Source organism: Vigna unguiculata, chromosome 10 (genome assembly GCF_037176805.1).
Source record: "Vigna unguiculata cultivar grain cowpea cultivar isolate G323 ecotype 2 chromosome 10, ASM3717680v1, whole genome shotgun sequence".
NCBI classification, from domain to species: Eukaryota; Viridiplantae; Streptophyta; class Magnoliopsida; order Fabales; family Fabaceae; genus Vigna; species Vigna unguiculata.
Window position 1 is genome coordinate 91,678 of NC_140801.1, and position 19,616 is coordinate 111,293.

The 19,616-nt window shown below is 35.7% G+C and overlaps 3 protein-coding genes and 1 long non-coding RNA gene across 6 annotated transcripts; 1 reads left to right on the plus strand and 3 right to left on the minus strand.

Annotated features, from left to right (window-relative positions):
- Positions 1 to 14: 14 nt before the first annotated feature.
- Positions 15 to 8,375, minus strand: LOC114167234 (retinal-binding protein). 3 transcript variants are annotated; one of them, XR_014985016.1, is made up of 15 exons: positions 8,056 to 8,375; positions 7,828 to 7,955; positions 7,337 to 7,469; positions 5,049 to 5,205; positions 4,894 to 4,972; positions 4,542 to 4,582; positions 4,312 to 4,428; positions 3,515 to 3,643; positions 2,771 to 2,833; positions 2,646 to 2,711; positions 1,339 to 1,413; positions 1,196 to 1,243; positions 924 to 959; positions 765 to 839; positions 15 to 339 (listed from the first exon to the last, which is right to left on the minus strand). XR_014985016.1 is itself a non-coding variant. In XM_028052256.2 (15 exons), exons 1-15 carry the CDS (start codon positions 8,213 to 8,215, stop codon positions 247 to 249), a joined length of 1,338 nt encoding a protein of 445 aa, XP_027908057.1. In that variant the 5' UTR covers positions 8,216 to 8,375; the 3' UTR covers positions 15 to 246. The 3 variants fall into 3 exon arrangements, 2 of the variants coding, with proteins under 2 accessions (XP_027908057.1, XP_027908055.1); XM_028052256.2 differs by having other exon boundaries at positions 2,646 to 2,697; positions 3,515 to 3,595; XM_028052254.2 differs by having other exon boundaries at positions 2,646 to 2,697.
- Positions 8,376 to 10,795: 2,420 nt separating this feature from the next.
- On the minus strand, positions 10,796 to 11,570 carry LOC146881966 (uncharacterized). The gene is made up of 2 exons (XR_014985041.1): positions 11,290 to 11,570; positions 10,796 to 11,200 (listed from the first exon to the last, which is right to left on the minus strand). It is a non-coding gene; the product is annotated as an uncharacterized LOC146881966 (long non-coding RNA).
- A 2,493-nt stretch (positions 11,571 to 14,063) lies between these two features.
- On the minus strand, positions 14,064 to 18,242 carry LOC114166758 (RNA-directed DNA polymerase (reverse transcriptase)). The gene is made up of 2 exons (XM_028051552.2): positions 15,448 to 18,242; positions 14,064 to 15,349 (listed from the first exon to the last, which is right to left on the minus strand). Exon 1 carries the CDS (start codon positions 18,048 to 18,050, stop codon positions 15,756 to 15,758), a length of 2,295 nt encoding a protein of 764 aa, XP_027907353.1. The 5' UTR covers positions 18,051 to 18,242; the 3' UTR covers positions 14,064 to 15,349; positions 15,448 to 15,755.
- Positions 14,298 to 15,192, plus strand: LOC114166759 (protein LURP-one-related 8-like). The gene is made up of 2 exons (XM_028051553.2): positions 14,298 to 14,576; positions 14,651 to 15,192. Exons 1-2 carry the CDS (start codon positions 14,310 to 14,312, stop codon positions 15,026 to 15,028), a joined length of 645 nt encoding a protein of 214 aa, XP_027907354.1. The 5' UTR covers positions 14,298 to 14,309; the 3' UTR covers positions 15,029 to 15,192.
- Positions 18,243 to 19,616: the final 1,374 nt, after the last annotated feature.

The window sequence follows — 19,616 nt, forward strand, 5'->3', positions numbered from 1 at the left end:
AAAATATACATTACTTCACAGAAGGGTTACTTGTGCCCATTTAACACAATCACAGCGTGCTACAGGCTACAACCTTCAACCACACAGAATAACTAAGTGCATATGCATAACAATATTATACAGAAGATAAATTTTTCTCGGTTCCTTTCCTCTTCCCTTCACAAATAAATAGGGTGTATATCAATCTTGACATGAGTAATTGGAACATTTTCTTCTTAAGATTGAAATTAACAGAAAACGAATCAGCTATCCTGCCTCAACTTCTCCTGCATTCTTGCTCGAGTCGGACTGCACTGGCTCTGTCACAGGAGGTATACAATCTATCTTGTACCGTATAACCTATAGTTCATTCATCATAATAATGCACCTCAGAAAACTGTACAACTTTCAGATCATGCCCAACATATACGAATAAATAAGTGAAAGAATCTCAACACCATAATTGAAAAGATGTACGAAGCCAATATGTTGCAACAAACGAAATAAATCAGTCTACAAGAACAATGAGCAGATCATGTGTGATAGTGATAACTGAAGGTGAACCATAGCACAATAAAAATGAACAGATCACACGAGAGCGATGACTGAGAGTGATGAATCAATTCTCCTAGGAGACGCTCTGGAGAAGGTTATCTAATCAGATTTTGTTATTGGCATTTGATCAATATGCGAGCACAACTAGCATTTGTGTTGAAAAAGCAGTCCAATTGGTACTAACACAATTTGCATCTCATTGAATCAGTCAATATGCCCATATACATTACCTTTTTGAAAAAGGTTGAATACGTGTTGTCCCAAATCAGTTTATAGCTTCCAGCCATTAACGTGCAGAAGTTTCCCTAATATTATAGGCACAAAAACTAAGTAATACATATCAAATGCTTAGTTAATTGAACATGCTGCAACAAATGTGACAAACTCACTTGGTCAGACTCATATCGGCGGGATGGTAACATCAGCTGTGTCATGTGTGATAATGAATCAGCCATCATAAAAAAGAGAAATGGAAATACAGACATCATGAAAAAGAAAAAGACACAATTAAACAGAAAAAAAGTGAAAATGAGCTGGCTGAGGGCCTACAAAATTGAAGGCAAAAATGGCTGATGATGAAGAACAATATAGGAAATGTTTCTGAAGAAAACCTATAGAGAATATGATACAGAAATAAAGGTGAAACATCATCCAAACTTACTGTTTTTTCCCCAGTAGGACTTACAAACTCCAAACTAAATCCAATATCCTGACAAATAAACAATAGAAAGATCATTACAGAGGATGTCTACGGAAAATATCTTAACATTTTGAAATCAAGGTATAGCAGCACAACAGCGATACCATATTTATTTTGCCTTGTACCAATGAAAAGTCCCATGCAATGTATGAGTTTACAACATCAACAGAGAGCAAAACCTGATAAGAAAATCAAAATTCAAAACATTTTCTTAAGTAATAATAACAAATAAAAACCAAGTCACAGATCCATTCAGTAAAGAATTTAAAATTAGATAAAAGTAACTCTAAATCATACACAAAGACAAAAAGTGTATGCTCTATGCAAGGAAACAATTTATAAATTAATTAAAATGACAAGCATTACTTCCTAGACCATACGAGATCGTTATGTACAAAAGGCCAATGCGCATGTTTGGAACAGTTTTTCTAGAGGAAATGATCTTTTAGAAGTAAAAAATCTCCCAGAAAACCAGAAAAATGATATTGATGAGATTGCTACATACAGGACGTAACGGCCAACAGAGTGCAGTCACACCTAACCGTAACTAACAGAATGCTTCTAGCGAAAACATCATCCTCACACTAACATTTGCTAAGTTTTAAATAGGCCAATAAATGTCCAGCATACATATTAGCCAAAAAACATTAGAAGCCCGAGTCTAATTTAAAATGAAAAAGGCTAAAAGGTACAATGCATCATCTAGCTCTCGTTTTGGTCCCAAGATCCCTCCCCAATTCCCCTCTTTTTGTGAAAGGCATTGTACCTCCTGTCCCATCTTACCATGTACTGGCTGTACGACCTCTCTGATTTGTTTCTGCAGGCTTGTGATAATTTCCACTATGGTTCACGACCTCCTATGTTAAAATCTTTTCATTTTGTGTGTACTTTACTATTCACAGCACAATGTTTTGATTTGTTCATTTAGTACTATAGTACATGTGTATATAAACTATGCCAATATAGCTCTTTTAATTAATGGTATAAACACCTACCACCTCTAATCTGTTTTTGCGGGCTTGTGATTTCCTCTGTTCTGCTTCAAGACCTCATATATTAAAATCTTTTCTTTTTTTGTGTGCTTTGCAGTTCACAAAGCAATGTTATTGATTTGTACATTTAGTCTTATGGTAAATGTGCATCTAGACCATCTCACTACCGCCTTTTACTATTATGGATGAAAACACCTTCAATTTTGAATTTTTTTTGGCAGTTGTATGTGTGCAGTATATTACATTTGTATGCATAAGTCGATATTGCGATCACCCATTCTTGACTACCCATCAATAGTCTTTTTTGTCACTATTCAGGATTGACAACTATGATCATATCTGTAGTTTGCGGATATAAACATGTCAAAAAAACAAAAAGGAAAGACAAGTTATGAATTTCACAAGTCTTGTACATATACCTCATAAGTTTTCCCAGCTGGAATATGGATCTCTTTGTAGTCATCATTTTTCCTGCAATGAACAAACTAGAAAATTGATAAGAAAATAAATAGAATAATACAATAAAGCAAGATTTGATATTTACCCTGCTTCCAATGCACCAACAACATCTGCTGAAATGAAGAATGGTGCATTTGCGAAGACCTCGCTGATAAAAAAAGTCTATAGCAGGTTAGTCAACAAGAATTAGAAATCTTGCAAGGTGAGAACAAATACTGATTTCATTTTGAAAATTCTAAAACGAACAGTTCAACCTTTAAGCTTAGGTTGTTAGGGGGAGCCAGTTGCAAATAAAAATATAGACAAATGGAATATTTGAACACATATGGCTTATACCTCAAAGAGTTAAAAACAATAGGATTGATGTGATGCCTCTTTAGGCAGCTTATTTAAGTAACAGATCTGAATCATTAGTGTTGTAGTTATTTATGTTCCCCGCATGGCTTTTTGCCAACTTACATCCTTGCAGTGAATAATGTATTACTGATGTTGGATTAATCTATGATTCTGTAAATGGTATATATATATATATGATGATAGAAACTTCTAATCCAACACTGGGTTATTCGAAAGTCATTGAATGATGTAAGCCCATGTATGAAATTTCAAATTAAACATTTTTAGAACATAAAACCAGCTGTATTTGGAAAGCCCCTCTCTCAAAATATCAATGTATAAACATTGATAAACTGTAGAAAATTTTCTCGCGTGTGGAAACAAATATCATGTAATAAAAGATAATGGGCAAGTAGACAACAATTTTTACCATGATTATTAACAATAACTACAAAAATTTAAACCATGAGAAATATCAAAGACGAGCATGTACCCTATAAATGTCAAAAACCGTTCCAACTCTGTGGTGTAGACATTAACAGCTTGTTCCAAGATAGCAATCTGTTCCTTTTTTCTGTCAACCACAGAGAGAGAAGATAGGGTAATACAAAAGTGTTCCACACTAAAAAAGAACACAAAACACATTGTCCATGTTAGAAATTAAAAAGCCTATCAATCTCTCTGAACACTACAAGAATTCCTAAACACTGCCTGTGAGCTGACACCAAATGAAAGCAAGATGTCCAAATTTGTATCATGACAATAAAAAATCTTCTATCAAATCCCCAAGACATTCGTGCTTCTATCAAATCAATGACATGACTCACAATTCAGGTTACAAAATGAGTGGTGCTTGTTACATGGAACAAACCAATTATATTAGAAATATTTTTAACTTATACAATATGTCTTACAATTGCAAAAGTCCAAGGCAGACTATCATGGCTACAGCCAGAAAGTGGCAAACACCATGATGTTTGAAGTTGTAACAGTCACATATAGAAAAGATGATTATCAATAGAGAAGTTCTTCTTTTTCAATAAACAATTGATTTTTATCTAAATTATTTGCAATTTAATCTAAAAAATGAAATCAGAAGTTGTGAAATCACATTTTTTTTTTATTTAGTAGTCATTTCCAAGCTAGAAGAAGATCCCAGTAAATCATGTCGTTTTCCAAGATATTTCACTTTACATAATTGCTTGTCCTCAATATTCATAGAAATAAGAGTGGTTTAACAAAATCAACCATCAAAGCCAACAACTGAACTACAAAAGATAGGCATCTCACAACTTCTTAGTGTCATATCGTGCCCACAATATTGAAAGGAAGAGTCGAACAGAAAGAATCATAGAGGTGAGGCTGTACAAGGGTGGTCCATAACGATGACGCTGTTCCTCCATGGGCCTGCCAGTAGATAAGAGTTCTCATATGAATCTTGTTCATATATTATTAATTATTATCATAAGCAGATAGGAAGAGAGAGAACTTGAACAACATTGAAAACAATAATTTTGTACCCATCGTCATCATTTATCTGGCGAGTAAAATCAAGTAATACCTACAACTCAGAAAAATGTCTTAGAATGAGTTCAAGATAACCATAACCTATCCAAGTACAAAGAATTTAGTTCAAATACAAACAAATTAATCAGAAAAATACGGTTGATGATATCAGTAACAAAATAAGATTATCAGAAAAACCTGAAAGAAGGAGCTAGACCCATTATTTTAAAGCTTTGAAATAAAATGTATAAGAAAAAATAAGTTCCATAACTGATTTAAGCAGACAAAATGAAAGAATGGATGCCAAACAGGAAAAAAATAATAGGCTGATGCAACCTTGTATTAAACAATTTAAGATAGCCATACCTGAGGTACCCCAACAAGGTACTTCACAAGTGTTTTATAGACTCCTGTTGCAGACCCAAGCTGGGCTAATTGCCTTCTCCTGTAATAGGTAAGTTGTTTAATATATTTCTTGTATCAATTCCTGCACAATCAATCAAACAAGGGTTAAGTCTCACCTGTCCATTTGTTGTTTCCACAGTAAAGCATATCGGTCGCGTATGCTACCACCAGAATTTACCAAAGTATCAACCTCTGCTTGCTTATTCCTCTCTGAGCGTTCCCGTTGTTGTCTTAGCAGCGTTCCTCGAAAATCTTGAGGCAAATATGTCATAACTGCATATATATTTTTTTGAGAGGTTGGAGAATAAAGAGGTATATTGGAATATATGAAAAATATACAACAGTATTTCAATTATCTCCTAGAATTGGTTCCCATATTTCATTACTATCTAATGTTTTTTTCATTATCTACTTTGGATTACCATCGGATATTAGTTTAAGTATTATGACTTCCCAATCAGGGGTCTAACAGTACTTTCCCACCCCCAAAAAATAAGAGGTAATTTGGAATGTCTCAAAACTGCATAAATTTTGTTGAGGTTGAGAAGAAAGAGAGATGCTGGAATATAAGAAAAATATATAATAGTATTTCAATTATATTTTAGAATATCTTATGATCAGTTTCCATATTATCTCCAAGGATTGGTTCCCAAATTTCATTGCAATCTCATCATTTGCTTCTTTATTTATTTTGGATTATGATCAGATATTAGTTTAAGGTCAATGATTCATCTTCCTAATAGGGGGTCCAACAGTACACTGCCCCCCGCCACATAAAAAAATCGAGTTTCACTTTGTATCTTCAATGGTTTGGTCCAAAAGTGGCTTAGAAAAACCTGTATCTGTCCATCACTGCCCTAGCTTGAAATCCATGTAAATGAACAATCTCTCAAACGAAAATTTCAGCTACCTAGAGTACAATGAGGGATGACTAAATAGAATAAATGGGAGTTAATGGTAGCAGGATCCACCTCGATTAAATTGGTTTCCTTAACTTCTGCGTTCAGTAAGCCTTCTATAATGTCCAAATAGATGTCAGACCAAATGTGAGTGTGTATGGTATGAGAAATGGCCATAGAAGTCCCATTGTAAGTGCCCCTACAAACTATTGGACATCTCTTTTGATCCTATCCCAGTATACTAACGTTGATAACCTCTTACAAGTTCGAAAGAATCCAAAATGTCCCCCAGCTGCTGAACTATGGAATTCAGCTTTTCCATTATGTTGAGGACATATGGAGGCAGTAACTTCATGAATTATTCCATCCTTATCAAAGAGGAATGAAAATCATTTGAGGTGTATTCACCACCCTTGTGTGTTCTAAGAACTCTGATAGATAGCCCACATTGTTTCTCCATCATTGTCTTCAACATTCTAGACACCTCAAATGCCTCACCTTTTATTTTAATCAAATAAACCCACAATTTTCTTGTAAAACCATCAACAAAAGAAATGAAATACCATTACCTCTGAGTGAAAATACCTCCATAAGACCACACACATCTTAATAGATGACTTCCAATGGTGTTTTTACTGCTGAAATTTTAAACTTGAAGGAGTTTTTGGTTTGCTTGCTTACGAGAGAACCTTCACATAATTTCTTTGGTTGCTCAATAGAGAGCAAGCCATGCACCACCCTTTTCATATTTAGTATACTCAGACTTCTAAAATGTAGATGCACAAATCTTTAGTGCCAAAGCCTACTCTGATCTTCCATAATAGCTGCAGAAGGATGATCTTCCATCTTTCCAGCTATTGTGTCATCCCTCCAACATTCCTTGACCTTGTTCTTTATTTGACCATTTCTCCATCAGTTATATATATCACCGTGACATCTCTAGAATCCCCTAATACCTATATTCCTCTTTCAGGTTTTGATCTCCTTCAGAGTGTTTCAAATAGTCCCAGGCCATTGTTTCCAATAAACCGTTGTCATTCCAGCAAGTTTAGATCTCTATTTTGACCTCCATGTCCTTTCCCAGTGATTTACATACTATTTGGTTAGTTTTTTCTCTCCTTGTCGAGTCAATCTCCACTACTCAGAAATGCCATCTTTGGCTTAAATCTTTCACAGAAATATTAGACATATCAACCTAGCCCCAAAACTTTCTTAGAGATACGAGCCTTGCAATGCTGCTCTTGAAAATATACCAGCCTCATGATTTTCCCAAATTTATAAGCTTGGTCAGCTGGCCCGGCATTACTCCCAGATAATCATTTTAGTTCCTCCATTCCACGTTCTCAGATTATGTAGTTTGATTTATTTATTTATTTAAAGAATTTATTTTTGACAAGCTTACAAGAAAAACGAACTTTACTTCAGCTAATTGAAATTAATGCTAAGGAAATTAGAAGCTTGTTATCTATTGAAAACAAGCATTCAAGTCAAAGGCAAGGTGGTACCTGTGTTAAATACATGTTCAGCATTTTTAATTTGGAAAGATTCTATAGCCTTCAATGTATTATGAAGTTTATCTTTCAGCTGCCCAAATGTAAGGGCAAACTCAGCACTGTCAGGTGTGGACTGCTGCTTCAGCTGTATCCATAAAATACTTGTTTTACTTCAAATGCAAACAGTTCATTGAAATGTGTGTTTTACTAACACATATAATATTCAACGCTACAATCATGGATACAAACAATGAAAGATAATCCCTAATTTCTAGCTATACAATCTTTCCATATTTCCCTATACGCAAAGAATAAAAGCTTATCTTCAACAAAATCATTGTACAAGAACTTTACAAAAACTAATATGATGTAAAGAAACATGGTTTCTTGAAGGGAAATTCTGAAGTTATCATATCATGTATTGATGAGATGCAAACAGTGCCTTTATAAATGTTAGATAAAAGGGGAAATGAATTTAAAAAAAAAAAAGAAATATACACTACCACTTCTGGCCAATTAGAACTTTCAAGTAAAAAAATTGCTTCTTCAATATACTCTCGATTCTTCCACATGTTCTCGTCAATTTTATGCGGAGGTAGCCGGTCAGCTTCATCAATTAAGACGCCTTCTCCTGGAGCGAAATGAAGGAGCATATAAGGATCTAAAGCAAAATATATGACCAGATAGACAGTGCAATGTTTGCACTATTACAGTTGAAGAGCGGAAAAAACCTTGGGTAGGAGGATGTTGAGTGAGGAAATCATTAGCCATTGAACGAATCTGAGAAGAAAGTCGAGTGACATCAGGAGAAAGAGGAGTAAAAGGGTGTTTGTCGTAATAGGAGGCGAGAAAAGCCCTAGTTATGGGCACCAGACCCTCCGTCGAAGCCATCACTATCGGAAGATCGGTCCAGAAGAGATGAAATCAGCCCCGTTTCCGGTTTCTTCTATTCTGTTTGCTCCATACTTCAACCGGAAGTCGGCGCCACTGTAGAAAAAACAACAACTGTCAACGCAACCCCAACACATCTAATTTTATTTTTATCTCATTCCACCTTTTTAAATATTTTTAATTTGGTCTATTCTTTTAAATACAAGTTAATATTTTTTAAATTAATAATAATATTGTAATAATTATACATCACATGAAAAAAAAATACAAGTTGTTTTAACATTAAAACGGACTTATTAACAATATCTGCATTAAAAAAAAATACTTATCATCATAAATGCATGTAGTTGACAATTTACTTAGTATAAGTTAGGTTTAATGACACGCAAAATCCTCGTTTTGGTTAAGAAATCTCAATTGGGTCCTCAGCTTCAATATTGCCCCAATTGAGTCCTTAAGTTTGAAAATTTGTATTAAATAAGGGCAAATCGTTAACACTGTTAAAATGTTTAACGGCGATGTACAGTAGACAGTTTGCGTTGGACTTTTTTACTGACGTGGAAAATAAAAAATATAAAACGAAAAAAAGGAAAAGAAATGGAACGACATTGGCTGGTAATCTCAAAAGTTAACAAATCTCCAAATTTGAAGTTAGGGTTTATTTACTTCATGTCGCAGGAACTGAGCAGTGGAGTGCGAAGCTAAGGAAAAGGTGGGTAGGGTGGAAGATTAGGGCATTTGTTCTAGCGTTCGTGGGTTTCACTTGTTGGTGGGTCATTTTCATTGGCGTTCGTGGTTCATCGAAGAAGAATTTGTAGGAGGTGCACTGTTGCGAAGGTGAGTTAGCTTTGGATGTTGGATTTTGCTACTAAATTTGATTATATTCCTTTAAGTATGATTTGGTGCACTTTATTTTGTGATTGTTTTGTTTTGCGTAAGATTTGGTTGGTGGATAATGTTGTTTAAGTGTGTTGATTATGTGTAAAGTTTGTTTGCTTTTCCATATTCGGTATGGTGGTGGGGTTCTCTTTTATGGTTTTTGTCTCCCACGTGGGTGTCTAAATATTTTGTCACTATGGTCCCCCATTTCAATGTGTGGTAGGGACTGTAATTTCTTAATTGATTTGTGGTTATATCTGTATATATAGGGTGATATGTGTGACGACCGCTTTGAAGTTGTGGTCCACCACAGTGGAAGTTTTGTATGTCATGATAATGGGAAACTGGTCTTTGAAGGGGAAACTACAGAGTGGTTTTGTGACCCGGACAGGTGGAGTTATTTTGAGATTGTAGGTGGACTGACAGAGTTAGGACACGTCAATATTAAGGAGTTATGGTACTCTTTAGGAGGTGGGTCAGTGCTGGAAGATAGGTTAGAACTTTTAACAGATGATAAGGGTGCTATGCATATGGTTAACTTAGCCAAGCTAAATGGTGTAGTGCACTTGTATGTGGTACATAAGATGACTGAACCAGAGATAATAGAGGCCATTGAGGGGGTTCAACCTGGTTTAGAAGAGATAGAAGAGGGTACCGAGTTTGGGTGTGTTGGTGAAGGGGAGCAGATACAAATTGAAGCTGAACCTGGATTAGAAGATATACACGAGGATGGTCAGTTTGAATGTGGTGGTGAAGTTGATAAAGAGGTGGGAGCTGGTAATGGTTTAGGTCAACATGAGGTGGAGGATGGTTTGGGTGGAGGTGAACATGAGGTGGAGGATGGTGTGGGTGGAGGTGAACATGAGGTGGAGGATGATAGTGAGGGTAGAAAAGAAAATGTAGATGTTTGTGAAGAAGAGGAGGAAGATGATACACATGTTGATGATGTACTTCTGGAAGAGGATACTGAATCTGAGACTTGTAATCAACAGGTTTTGGTCAAGGTCAAGATTCACTTCAAGAGCTCATTGTGACACATTAGTGAACAATATGTGTGAGGGATTCAACAGTGCAATAGTTCATACCAGAAGTAAACCCATCATTAGCATGTTGGACCACCTACCCAAACTGGCTCAATCAACTGTACTGCTACATTATCTGGCCCACAACGAACTGCATCAACTCCCTCAACCCAGGCAACACCACACACCAAAGCAGGACCATCCACCCATCCACGACCATCACCTCATCCAACACCATCAACACAACCTACACCCACACCACAAATGAGGGAAAAATTGAAGCCAAGGAGGGGTCCTATTTGATTCACACCAAATGCAGTTGTGTACTGGAAGTGACTTTTTTTTGGATGGGTCTCTTTAGACCTTTATTTTGTGGGCATTTCTTTTGTTTGGATGTCTTTATTTTCTACGTATGTTATGATATCTCTTTTATGGGCTTTGATTAATGTATTGTATTTGGTGCACTTTCATGTTTAAGTACAATGGTTGGATTCAAAGAATTGACAGGATGAATGATTATGTATTTTGGTGCACTTTCATGTTTAAGTGAAATTGTTGGATTCAAAACATTGACAGGATGACTGATTATGTATTTTGGTGCATTTTCAGTTTAGTGCATTGACAGGATATAAAAACATTAAATATGACTCATACCGCATAATTTATGACTCATACCGCATAATTTAGAACTAAATCTGTTTAATTCATTTGAAAACATTAAATAACACAAAAGTTCAACCACCCCATACAACACGTTAGGTCTTTACAATAACAGTGATATAACTATCACATTCATAACGCATATAACAACCATCATCCCTAACATCAACTTCATCCACTTTTGCAAACGAACTATAGCCTCATCTAGTTTCCTAGTTATGATCCATCCACCATCTCTTTCTCTCATATTTACCACATCTTTTTCTTCAATCTTCTCTACTTTCAGCACTTTATTCCCTCCAAAATCTTTTTCTTCCATCTTCACCACATCTTTTTCTTCCATCTTCACCACATCTCTTTCTTCGATTTCCTATTCAATAAACCATTGGAAAAAATTGCAGCCACCCAAATCTTGAGACCCACTCTGTTCCACAAAATACCACAATCACGTTATCATTTTTTCATGCCAGAAAACTTAAATTGAACAAAAAATGAATTTTTCCCACATCTTACCTTAAACTTAGGACATCCCCAAAATTGTTTGCCCCTATTCTTAGGGGTTTTTGCTGTTCTCAATATAGCTGTCTGACCACAGTAGCACATGGGCTTAATAGCAAAAATCCTTGCGCCACAGCCATGGGAAGATCCACCACCGTGAGATGAACGACCACCATCATACCCACCACTAGGTTGCTTCCCCCCACATGTGCAAGATCCAGACGAATTTGAAAATGACATAGCTACTTTACTTTTTCTTTCTTCAATTGCTAGGGCAAAGTCATAAGCATTGCCTCTTCTTATATACACGTCAACAATAGTGAAATTTATCAACAAATTACACGTGTACTGTTCAATATTACATCACAGCAACATCAAACGCCGTTTCACAGTACCTGACGTAAATGGTTTATTTAATACAAATTTTCAAACTTAAGGATTCAATTGGAACAATTTTGAAGTTGAGGACCCAATTGAGATTTCTTAACCAAAACGAGGACTTTGCGTGAGATTAAACCTATAAGTTATTTGGGTAACTAACAACGAAAGGATTACTAAATGAAAGGATTACTAAATGAAAAGATATAAAATATTATTCAACTATATCCTTTTATTGTTAATTTCTTTTTATTTTAAGAGTCCAAAAACTCATAGATTAATGATAGCATCAGAGCAAAATATACATTCAATATTTTTACTGAATACACTAATGTATTAATATTTCTGTAAAACTTTCACTGATTAGTCAATGAATAAACCTTTATAGTTGAATACTTACTCAATCCTTTACAATAAATATCGAGTATCCTTATAATAATAAATTCGACTACAAATAATTACATTAACTCTTTTTTAAAAGTAATAAATTAAAAAAAATGGAATAAAATTAAAAAGATATTCAAAAAAAGCTATTAAACCTAAATTATAATCCTAACGGAAGAAGAATATTTTAACCAATATTGCAGCTGGATGAGGTTTATATTTTACGTAATAAGGTTAAAATAAATAAATAATTACAAATATTTAAATATAAAAAATTTAGGTTAAATTACAGTTTAGTCTCCTCTACTATCTGAATATCAATTTTGATTTCTTTTCTACGACTTTAGGTTTTACAATTTTGATTGTATCTTCAAGTTTATATACAGTATATTCATTTATTTTGATTCAACTGAACTTTAAAGATGTAATCAAAATTACGAATTATCTAATAAAATAGGAAACTCAAATCGAAAATTAAAAATTAAAAAATTACAACTATATATTTTTTCTAAATTTAACAATAAACACTTTCTTAAATATATAAATAAATACGCTTGAAATGTAAAAATAAAATGTATAAGTTTGATGAATGAAAAGGAGGTGTACGTTGTTTTTTTCTGGGGTGCAGGTAGAAAATCTCATTTACATAATGTATCAAGCCAATTTTTAAATGGTGTAAAAGCTTGACCTTTTGGAGATGCACCACCCAATTTCGCTTTCTTTACTCAGAATACGCTCGCTATACTCAAGGGCACTTCTTCCTCCTGCACCTCCATAGTTTCTCGCGATTGTGAGTAACTTGTGTACTGTTTTTGGCTGTTTTTGGTGTGAGTGTGAGTTACGAGATCAGGTTTCTTTAAGCAAGAAAACTATCAATACCATCTTAAGATAATTTGATCAGAGAATAAAAAATGAAGTAGAAGAGAATATTTTTATTAACTTATTCTCACTTAAATGATTTGTACAAGAGTTATTTTTAAACATATATGTATAATATATGTATAAGAAGTTGTTACATATTACAAAGAAGAATAGAAGTTACAATCTTACTTACAAGTAACCTACAACTATACTAGTATATACACTAACATGCAATAACGGTCGGATGGACAATCTTGCATGGTCAAAGTGCAACCACATACACAAATTTACAAATTTCAACATAATAAATATTTTAAAATTCAAAAATTAAAATACAAATTTCAAACATTATAAAACAAACCTAATTTACAAAAAATGTGCACCAAACACGACTTTAACACGAATGAAAAAATATATTCACAAAACAAAATTCTATTACTATCTTCAATTCTAATTTTAATTACCCTTTCTTCTTATTTTTCCTTTACTTTATACATAAATTATTTCTCTGAGTTTTAATTATGTAATTTTAAGATCGAAGTTGACATAAAATTTTAATTATAGACCCGTAAGACGGGCATAGTGCAAATGACAAGAGGCAGCCAAAATATTTCTCCTCCAACGAATATGTATGCAAATTTGTCTGTTGAGGAAAATATACTTTTTATTTTGAGGGTCAAGCCCAAGTAAAAGATATAATTTAATTTTTAATCTAAATATCCAACCATACTTTCCACACACTAATTAATGTCCGAATCACAAATAAATTGATATTTTAACTTTTCTTCAACCTTTAAGTCGAAAATTTATTGTTCAATGAAAAATAATTTTGATTCTACGTTTCACAAATAAAAAGTACTATATTAGTTAGAGTTATTGTAAAGAAAGAAAAGTTCTTTTAGTAATATTATGATTTTGAGGACAGATTTTGAGCATGATTTCTGTAAGAAATCAAAATCTGATCTTGTATAAAAATATAATGGAAAAAAAAAAAAGAGGAGAGTAGCATAAAAACGAGATGTGTCCATTGGATGGTCGAAAAAGTCGGATAAACCGCCCTAACCTATCGTGGTTTACACATTACGTATTACGCTAATAATTAACTAAAAATAATTGGAAGGTTTAAATTACGATAATTAGGTGATGAAGAAACAAAAGAGAAAAAAAGGTGCGAAGAAAAATATCTTGGAGCCGTCCTTTGTGGGCACCGCGAAATGGTTCCCAGCCATACAAATATTCTAGTCAATCCAATATCATTGTACGAACTATTTTATTCTATTCTATTTTGGATCATCATGCCATTCATACCCAAGTAGCCGCCCAATTACAATTACTTATTTAATTAATGATGCCCTGCACCTGTAGTATATATAATAAATTAAAGTGGGAGTGATGTTGTAGGGTTGGTGGCAATGAGGAAGGTACACCCTGGTGCATGTGTGAGTGAGACAGCGTGGGAGAGGTCAAACAGTGGTGTTGGTGGTGGTGGTGATGGTGGTGATGCGGTGGTTCTCACAGTGTGGAAGAAGTCTCTCCTCCCAAACTGCCATGGATTCACCGTTTTCGACACTAACAGAGGGAATCTGGTGTTCAGGGTGGATAACTACATTGCAGGGAACAAGGATCATATACTTCTCATGGACGCTGCAGGCACACCACTCATCACCATCCGCCGCAAGGTACGTCCTTTCTCATCACCATCTCCTTCCTCACAATTATGAATCATTCATTCATTCATTCATTCATGGTGCAGAGGCTGAGCTTGGGAGACACCTGGCTGGTGTTTAAAGGAGAGGATGAGTCTCTGAAGCCACTTTTTACAGCGAGGAAGAACGTGAGCATCCTGAACAACAGCAACAACAAGTGTTTGGCACAGCTCCTGAGCTCCTCGGGAACAGGAAATATGAAGAAGGAAGTTGCATATGAGATAGAGGGGTGCTACGCCCGGCGTTGCTGCACGTTTTACAGCAAGAACAGAAGTAAAGTTGCAGAGATAAAGATGAAAGAAGGTGAGGCAGGAAGGGTAGCTTTTGGCGCAGACATCTTCCGTCTCATTGTACAGCCTGAGATGGACACCGCTCTCGCCATGGCCTTTCTCATCCTCCTTGATCACATGTTTCGATCCCGTTGACTTCACAACTTCATAGGTTAAATTCATGCATCAAGTCAATCACTATTATCCCCTCCTGCTTGGCTTTTCATTTTATACAAAATCCCAAGCTTTATCAGATTACCGTGTAAATGCATGCATATCATTTTATCCTCAAAAAGTAATACAACCTTTTAATGTAGTAAGTTCCTTGAATTATTTATATTTCAATACTCACATCATGAAGAAAGAGTCAGGAATCAAACGATATTTTACAGTATTTACCCTGAACAAAGCTTCCATGGTGAAGAACTTTCCATTACCGTGACAAACGTATTGCATTGCTCATGTGCAGCAACGTGCCTAACCCAAATAAATCATGTTAGATGTCTAGTTGAAAATTTTATCACTACAAACAAAGTTCACGCCAGGAGAACTCCTACAAGATAAAGACAGCTCACCTACTACAGTTTCCCCCCACAAGTCCAACATCAACTGCACCAGTCATCACACCTACAGTTACACTAACCATCAACACAGTTCCTTCCACCAATCCAGCTGCAAAACCTATGAGAGACTATCTCCCCTGCTGAAACCAATTCACCACCACAAGAACTACTTGCAAACCGAATCACATGAGGAGGTAGACAAATTGAATCAAAATAACCGAAGGACAAACTTCAAACATGCTAGAACTTTTTTCAGTTCATGAAGGAATAAAGGACTCATCTTGATTCCAACTGAAGTAAATATATATTAGCAGCAAAAGTCAGTCCACATCGACACAATAAGGAAAGTCAATATCTTGGAGTGTGATTCTCCCCATGTACAAATCATTTACATGATCAGTACAGAGAGGGAGGCACTTACGGTTTAGGCTTTCATGAATTACACCCATCCCTTGCACCCATTTTTCTTTCTCTGATGAGTTCAAATTCAATCTGTTGTGCAGCAAATGGACCCGATAAAAGATTGTGGTTGTCTTGTCACAGAAATGGGCAATGCATTGTGATGGAGGCTCATCGGATGCCAACCTTACTACAGCCAAAGATAAAGCCCCATCTACTGGTTTTGGATCAGAAAGATTTCTATCTCCCATCATCTTAACCTCTCTTTCTGTTGGAAAATGCACTTCATGATTTCCATTCATATCATAGACCTTCAAATCTTTGCTAAAATGTTTTATCACTTCACGCTTGGTGGATTCATGCTTCTCTGCTAATGTCAAGATACAAGAGAACCTCAAATGATAAGATACAATAGTTTTGACCATCTTGAAGTTGTGGCAGCAGCAGAAATAATCGAGCCACCTTCTTGCTATGCCAGCATACCACTTGATAATATCGGTATCCTCAAGTGCAACCAGAAATTCAATTGGCCTCGGTCGACCCATATGATTTGTAAACCCAACCAACTTCACAGCCTTTCTTATGAGTATCTCTGGTGCCTCAACTTTCATACAGAGGCTTGTCAAATCCTCAACTGTTCCTTTGGAATAACTCTGTTCTTCTTCTTCCTTTACTCTTCTTTCCTCTTCCTCAATCTCCTTCCTAGCTTTTGTAGCATTCAAATGTTTATCAACTTGCTCCTGAAACTTATCGTAAGCATCAACAAGTTCAGGTGGCAATTGATTCCTAATGTGTCTCAACTGAAGAAAATCACCAGAAGAAAGACTTCGATGCCATTCTTGACACTCGTCTATATTCCCCAAGAACTCCTGCACTACTTCATCAGCCCAAGATCTAAAAATATCTCGGACCTCGCTTTCAATACTAAAATCAAATTTAAATCCATCACTCTGCTTGACCTTTTTATAAACATGACTAAATATCTTCAAACCCAAATTCCTTCTATTCCTTGCCCTGGCATTTCTCAATTCAAGAGCCCTAACTTCTTTCTGCCTGAGGTACTTCTTTCGTGCTCTGATTGCTTTCTCTGACATGGGTGGGCGTAAAACTGAAGGCCTAACAGCTTGCAACTCCATCCCAAGAAACACAATCTTCTCCGACACCGCGCTATGAATTGCAGTATTCACCTTATCAACACGTAAACCTAAACCAAGTTCCAAACTCTTGACAACTGCCATCCTCAACTCCATGGCCAACATCTTCGACCCTGATGTGGCAATAAGTATCTCATCCAAGTACCTCAACGCATATACTTTCATAGGCTTGTAGAATACATCAGAATCCAAACCTGAACCAATAATCTTCGGATCCAATTCCCGATTCTCTCGATTCTCCCGCAATCGCATCTCTTGAATCTCTTTATCAAAGCCATCAAAGTAAACATTCATCAAAATAGAACACAAGCCACATTCCTGAGGAAGCCCCCTTCCCAGCCAATCCCCACCCAATTCAATCACCAAAGCCTTGCACTGAAACAACCTCTTTATCAAATCAATGAAAACGACATCCTTCACTTTGCGTTCAATAACAGAACACAGCTTCTCCACATGGAAATGTTCAAACCCGTGAGGCTTAAACCTCACGGTGAACCACCAACTAGGGTTCTCGACGGAGTTTTTCAAGTACCTTATGGCGGTGTGTCGTCCCATTCCGACGCGGCCACCGTAGCAAAACGTGGCGAAGCGTTCGTCGTACACGATTTCCAACACCATCCGAATGGCCTCAACCACAACCTTGAGCTTCAAATTGGGTAAAACCAAAGGCAAAGAAGAAGCGGTTTTACTGGAGGGCGTTAGTGTGACGCAACACGCTTCCACGTCGAAACGGTTTTCGCGGAGCTCCCGGGACGTGGTCTCGATGCTGAAGCGGCCCTGGAGCGAGGCCGGGCGTAAGGGAGCGGCTGCGAGGTTTTGGCATGCGGTGAAGAGGACGAGGGGTGAAGCGACGACGTTTTGGATGAGGTTGGTGAAGCTTCCATGGGCGTACTGGTTGAGAACGAGGGTCTTGAGTTGGGATTTGGTGAGAGGTTCCCATTGGAGTTGGAGCGCTAATGTTGAGAAAAGTTTGGATTTTGGAGAAGAGTGAGGAGAGAACGGAAACCCTTGCGCGTTGATGCAGGTGATGATGATTCTTCTTATGCGCAACAGTGCCACCATGGAAGACACTGAGAGACAGAAACAGAGACCAAATTTTCTTTCTTTGAGTAAGAATTACAAAATACACTTTGTTCTAGAAATAAGAGACATACATTGCATATTTTCACCTTTATTTTATCTTTGAAGAAATGAATCTTATCGAAGTTGAGTATTCTCTTTTATTTCAAAAAACAAAGCCCCAGTTGTAATTAAAAAAAAAAAAACATTATTGTACGAAGAAGAAAAACAAGAATTATTGGTTAAATTTCACATAAATTTAATTCGTGGACAACTCGACATATTAACTTATAACTTGCATAGACAACTCGACATGGTGCGCGATGCTATGTTTCGTTATGGAAACTTATAAAAATTACTAAATCAAGTAGAATAAGGGACACGAAAATTCAAATAAAAACTTTAAAACCTAAAAGGATTAAACCAAAAATTGCTAAATTCATAAGAGAATGTATAGGAAACCATTAAAAAACTATATTCTTAATACTTTTGATTTTGTATAAGTTGAAACACTTTTTATAAGTATAAACAGCAGTGTTATTTATTCAACAACTGTCCTGTATTTTTCTGTTCTGTTTTCCACTTTCTCAACCTTTCTTTCTCTTCTTCAATTCATTTCAGACCACTTTTTTTTTTTTTTTTCTCTTTTCTCATATTTTCATTTTCAGCTCAGCTTTTCCTTCGATGCCTTATTATCGTATTCATCAATTGTTCAAAAATAAACCCCCACACTTAAGCTTTTCACCATTTCCCAGAACAATTCCAAAGCGGCTCAATACTTTAAGGTTAGGTTCATCTTGGTTTTATGGCTTGTAATGAGCTAATAAATCATCCAAGAAAAGGCTAATATGGCTCAAATGGAGTTCAAGTGTAAAACAGTTCAGAATAAGCTTATTTGGCTAAGTGACTGAAAATTCAAGATGGCCTAAATCATATCAAGAGTGCATATGAAATAAGCAGTTTCAAAAAGAGTCAATGCAAGTTCTGGAATGCGAGCAACATACGTGAATCACACATGTGAAAAACAAGCTTAAATCTCACACGGTTTAAAATCTGTCAAATCTTATTTTTCATGAAAAGCTACCTAACTCTTTTAAATAAACAAGTTTCATCGATTTAGAAATTCTCAACTGAAATTGGTAAATCAAAAATCATTCACATGAAAACAGCTAATACAGTAAAATAGCACTAACAGTTTAGGCAACAAAACAGCAAAAACTGAAATCATTTTAAAGTATCAATACTACAATCTGAAATCATCAAGCCTCAAGCGCCAAAAACTGTTCCTAAAGTCTTCACTTCAGCAACAATTGTTCATACTAAAACAGCAGAGCATGGTAAAGACAGCAATAAAAGCTAAAACAACAAATTCAAACTGAAAACAGCAAAACAACAAACAGAATGAACTAAAATGAAAAACAGAAAATCAGTGAAAACAAAGTTGCAAAACTGAAACAGCAAATTGAAACGAAACCTCCCCCACACGTAAGCCAAACATTGTCCTCAGTAAGAGTAAAAACAAAACCAAAAAAGAAGGTACACTGGTCTAGTGAACAGTGTTGATTAAAT